Source organism: Austrofundulus limnaeus, unplaced genomic scaffold, assembly GCF_001266775.1.
Source record: "Austrofundulus limnaeus strain Quisiro unplaced genomic scaffold, Austrofundulus_limnaeus-1.0 Scaffold365, whole genome shotgun sequence".
Taxonomy (NCBI): Eukaryota; Metazoa; Chordata; class Actinopteri; order Cyprinodontiformes; family Rivulidae; genus Austrofundulus; species Austrofundulus limnaeus.
Genome location: NW_013952767.1, coordinates 1 through 2726, shown reverse-complemented (window position 1 = coordinate 2726; position 2726 = coordinate 1). Strand labels below are relative to the sequence as shown.

At 39.0% G+C, this 2726-nt stretch overlaps 1 protein-coding gene across 1 annotated transcript in view; it reads right to left on the bottom strand.

The window, feature by feature from the left end:
• LOC106528256 (G-protein-signaling modulator 2) overlaps nt 1-2650 on the bottom strand; it is a gene marked incomplete at its 5' end in the record, with an annotated part of 6514 nt that extends 3864 nt beyond the window's left edge. Inside the window, 4 exon segments of the mRNA XM_014023380.1 lie at nt 256-371; nt 479-664; nt 1163-1316; nt 2468-2650. Of these exon segments, the coding sequence (XP_013878834.1) occupies nt 256-371; nt 479-664; nt 1163-1316; nt 2468-2650 (639 nt within the window).
• Between the last annotated feature and the right edge of the window lie 76 nt (nt 2651-2726).

Sequence of the window (2726 nt, the reverse complement as noted above, 5' to 3'; positions counted from 1 at the left end):
GACGCTGAATTCTTGGGAGCAAAACTACTTTATATCCAAACCAAAACCAACTTCACTGTGGTCTTTCAGCTGCAGCAAAATGTGTTTTTTTTTGTAAACCACAGCAAAACAGCAGCAAAAAAAGCTCCTAAATTGAGATTTTACATGGCAAAATCCACGTGCTGGAGGGCACTTTTGAACGCTGTGGTATTTTTGAAACAATATTTGTTATGAGGTCATTAACTGCAGTATTTTGAGAGTGATTTTTTTCCTCACCTGGCACTTCACCAACATGTCGAAGAAGACGTCGTCTGCTTCAGGCTGGTCAGCACTGTCCACGAGATGATTGTAAAGGGAGGGTGTGTGACTTGTGTTTGCAGCAGGAGTTATTGCTGTGAGGAAAAACAAAAACAATCTGTTTCTTAACACGTCACCTGGGATAGGAGAGGCTTTGACCAAAAAAAACAAAAAACAAAGGCCGGGCCTCGTATTTTATTACCCGACGGTGGGGCTGGCTCTGCGTTGGAGGTGGAGGGTATAGGCGGCGGGCTGCAGGTGCTGAGACGTAAGCCAGGAAAATGGCTGAGGCTGGCTCGYTGGTCGTCCAGACGTCGGGCCTGGGAGCTGGCCAGCAGCTCCAGGAAATGTCCAGGATCCTGTGATGACGTGTCGTCTTTTGAAGTGGCTGGAGACAGAATTCTTTTAAATCACTATTAATAGTTTTTGTAAGAGTTGAACGTATTTACTGGATATGTGGGATAATCATATAATCAGTTTAAAGATTAAAATAAGCAACATTTCACCCAAAAAAAGATAAAGCTGGGTTAGAAACCTGCTCCTCTTTGATCATGTCTGCTGGATAAATTTGACTTTGTTGTTATACAAGAGCAAAAAACATTTAAATCTAGTTCATAAATGCTTATTTTCCTAATGAAGAACAGAAGCTTCAACGTTTTGGGTGAAATTTCTGCTCAAACAGAGGATGAAAGTGGAATGGTGCACATTTTGTTGCATTCACACCRTGTGAGTCTTGTTGGCAAARCCTTAACTGAATATATATGATATTYTCATGGTTAATTAGAGAAGAAAATGACATATTTAAGCCTGAGATGTATTTTAGAGAGGAAAAAAAGAAGAAGATCCATATGGTGTGAATGCTACAGAAAACACAGGGCAGACTCACATTTCTCTACAGGTAAGGCAGAGGAGGGGGAGGGGCGGGCAGAGAGGTGGCTCTGGCCAATCAGTGAACACCTTTGGTCGTCCATTCTGCTGCTCTGGAACCGAGAGAGGAGATCGAAAAAGCTGTCCTCGCCTATGGTGTCCTGTGGCCTCGGCTGTGGTGTCAAAAACAAAACAAGCAGCTYAGTTATAATAAAGTACATTTTCAAAGTTACTGAGGCTTTAGCTGTTTATTTTTTTTTTGTTTTATTTGTTGTAAAAGTAGAGCTCATTACCTTAAACAGATTTAATGTGTTTTTACGTTGAACTTCTTGTTTTAGTTATTCAGTCACTTATCTTTGTGGCACAAAGTGTTGCTCAGTCATTTCTCTTGTTTTTAGAGGAATATTGTGAATGTTTAAATGTTATGTCRATAATTAAAATTAGCGTTATGATATTTTTTGTCTCTCAACATTTAATTCATTAACAGTCACCCCTGAAATTCCTTAAAAGTTTTTCAATACTTTTTTTTTGTTTTGACGCTTTTCTTGTAAAGTGTGTCACACTAAAAGGTAAGAACAAGAGGAAGTCGTCTGACACTATAGTTTTCAAAATAAAAGCCCCCGGTAGCGTTTGGAAACCTTTTTGCCCACCAGTGGAACAAAGACGGCTTGTTTGCTATTTTAAATGAAGTTGAAATATTCTACAGAAAACCTTTTGATAAAAGAATCAGTAAACTTTGCAGAGTTTGCAAAAAGTATAGATATGAGCAACAAAGCTTTAAATGGCAGCTATTTTTATTCTACTAATTTGTCTAACTTATTACGTCTACTTGCTTACTCCTATTTTCTCAAATAAAATACTTAACTTATTGATTTTTACAACTAAAGATAAGCAGGGTTGGGTCTGGTAAGTACTTGGATGGGAGACCACCTGGGAACGTCAGGTGCCATAAAACCAATGAAGGAGTTGCGCCAACATTGGTCATTAGCATTAGAAAACCTTTGACCATAATAGCTCATAGGTCGCCTTATAAAAAGGATGCCAAATCATCATCATAATTAGACAGTACTAACAATTTTTAATTCAACGCTAATTTATCTGAAATAGAAGTCAGCCTCTACATGTAGGAAAAAAATAACTCAAGTTTGACACCGTGCATTGTAATCTAAATTTATCTGATATAACAGGAGGTACTTTCAACACGAGTTAATAATAAATAGTCATAAACCTATTTTCTAAATACTCTGAGGAAAATCATCTTTAGGGTCGGGGCTTTCCCGCAGGATAGTCTGTGTTGTAATGAGCCCCAGTAAAGCAGAAATACCTTTAGAGACACGGGTAAATCCAGCTCAGAGTCCGTGTGCTCGCTGTGGTTCTCCTCCTGATCTTTAGAAGAGGCCTTGTTGTTCTTCTGTTTCCTGCTTTTCAGCCGGTGGAAAAGGAAAAGCCTGGTGGACGCTTTGATGGTGTTTTTTGATGAGCCAGCTAACAGGTTCTCCTCCCAGTCCTACACAGACACGGTTACAAAGTGTTCAACTGCATTTACCTCTGAAAGTTTCTTGTTCAATTCATCATCATAAATG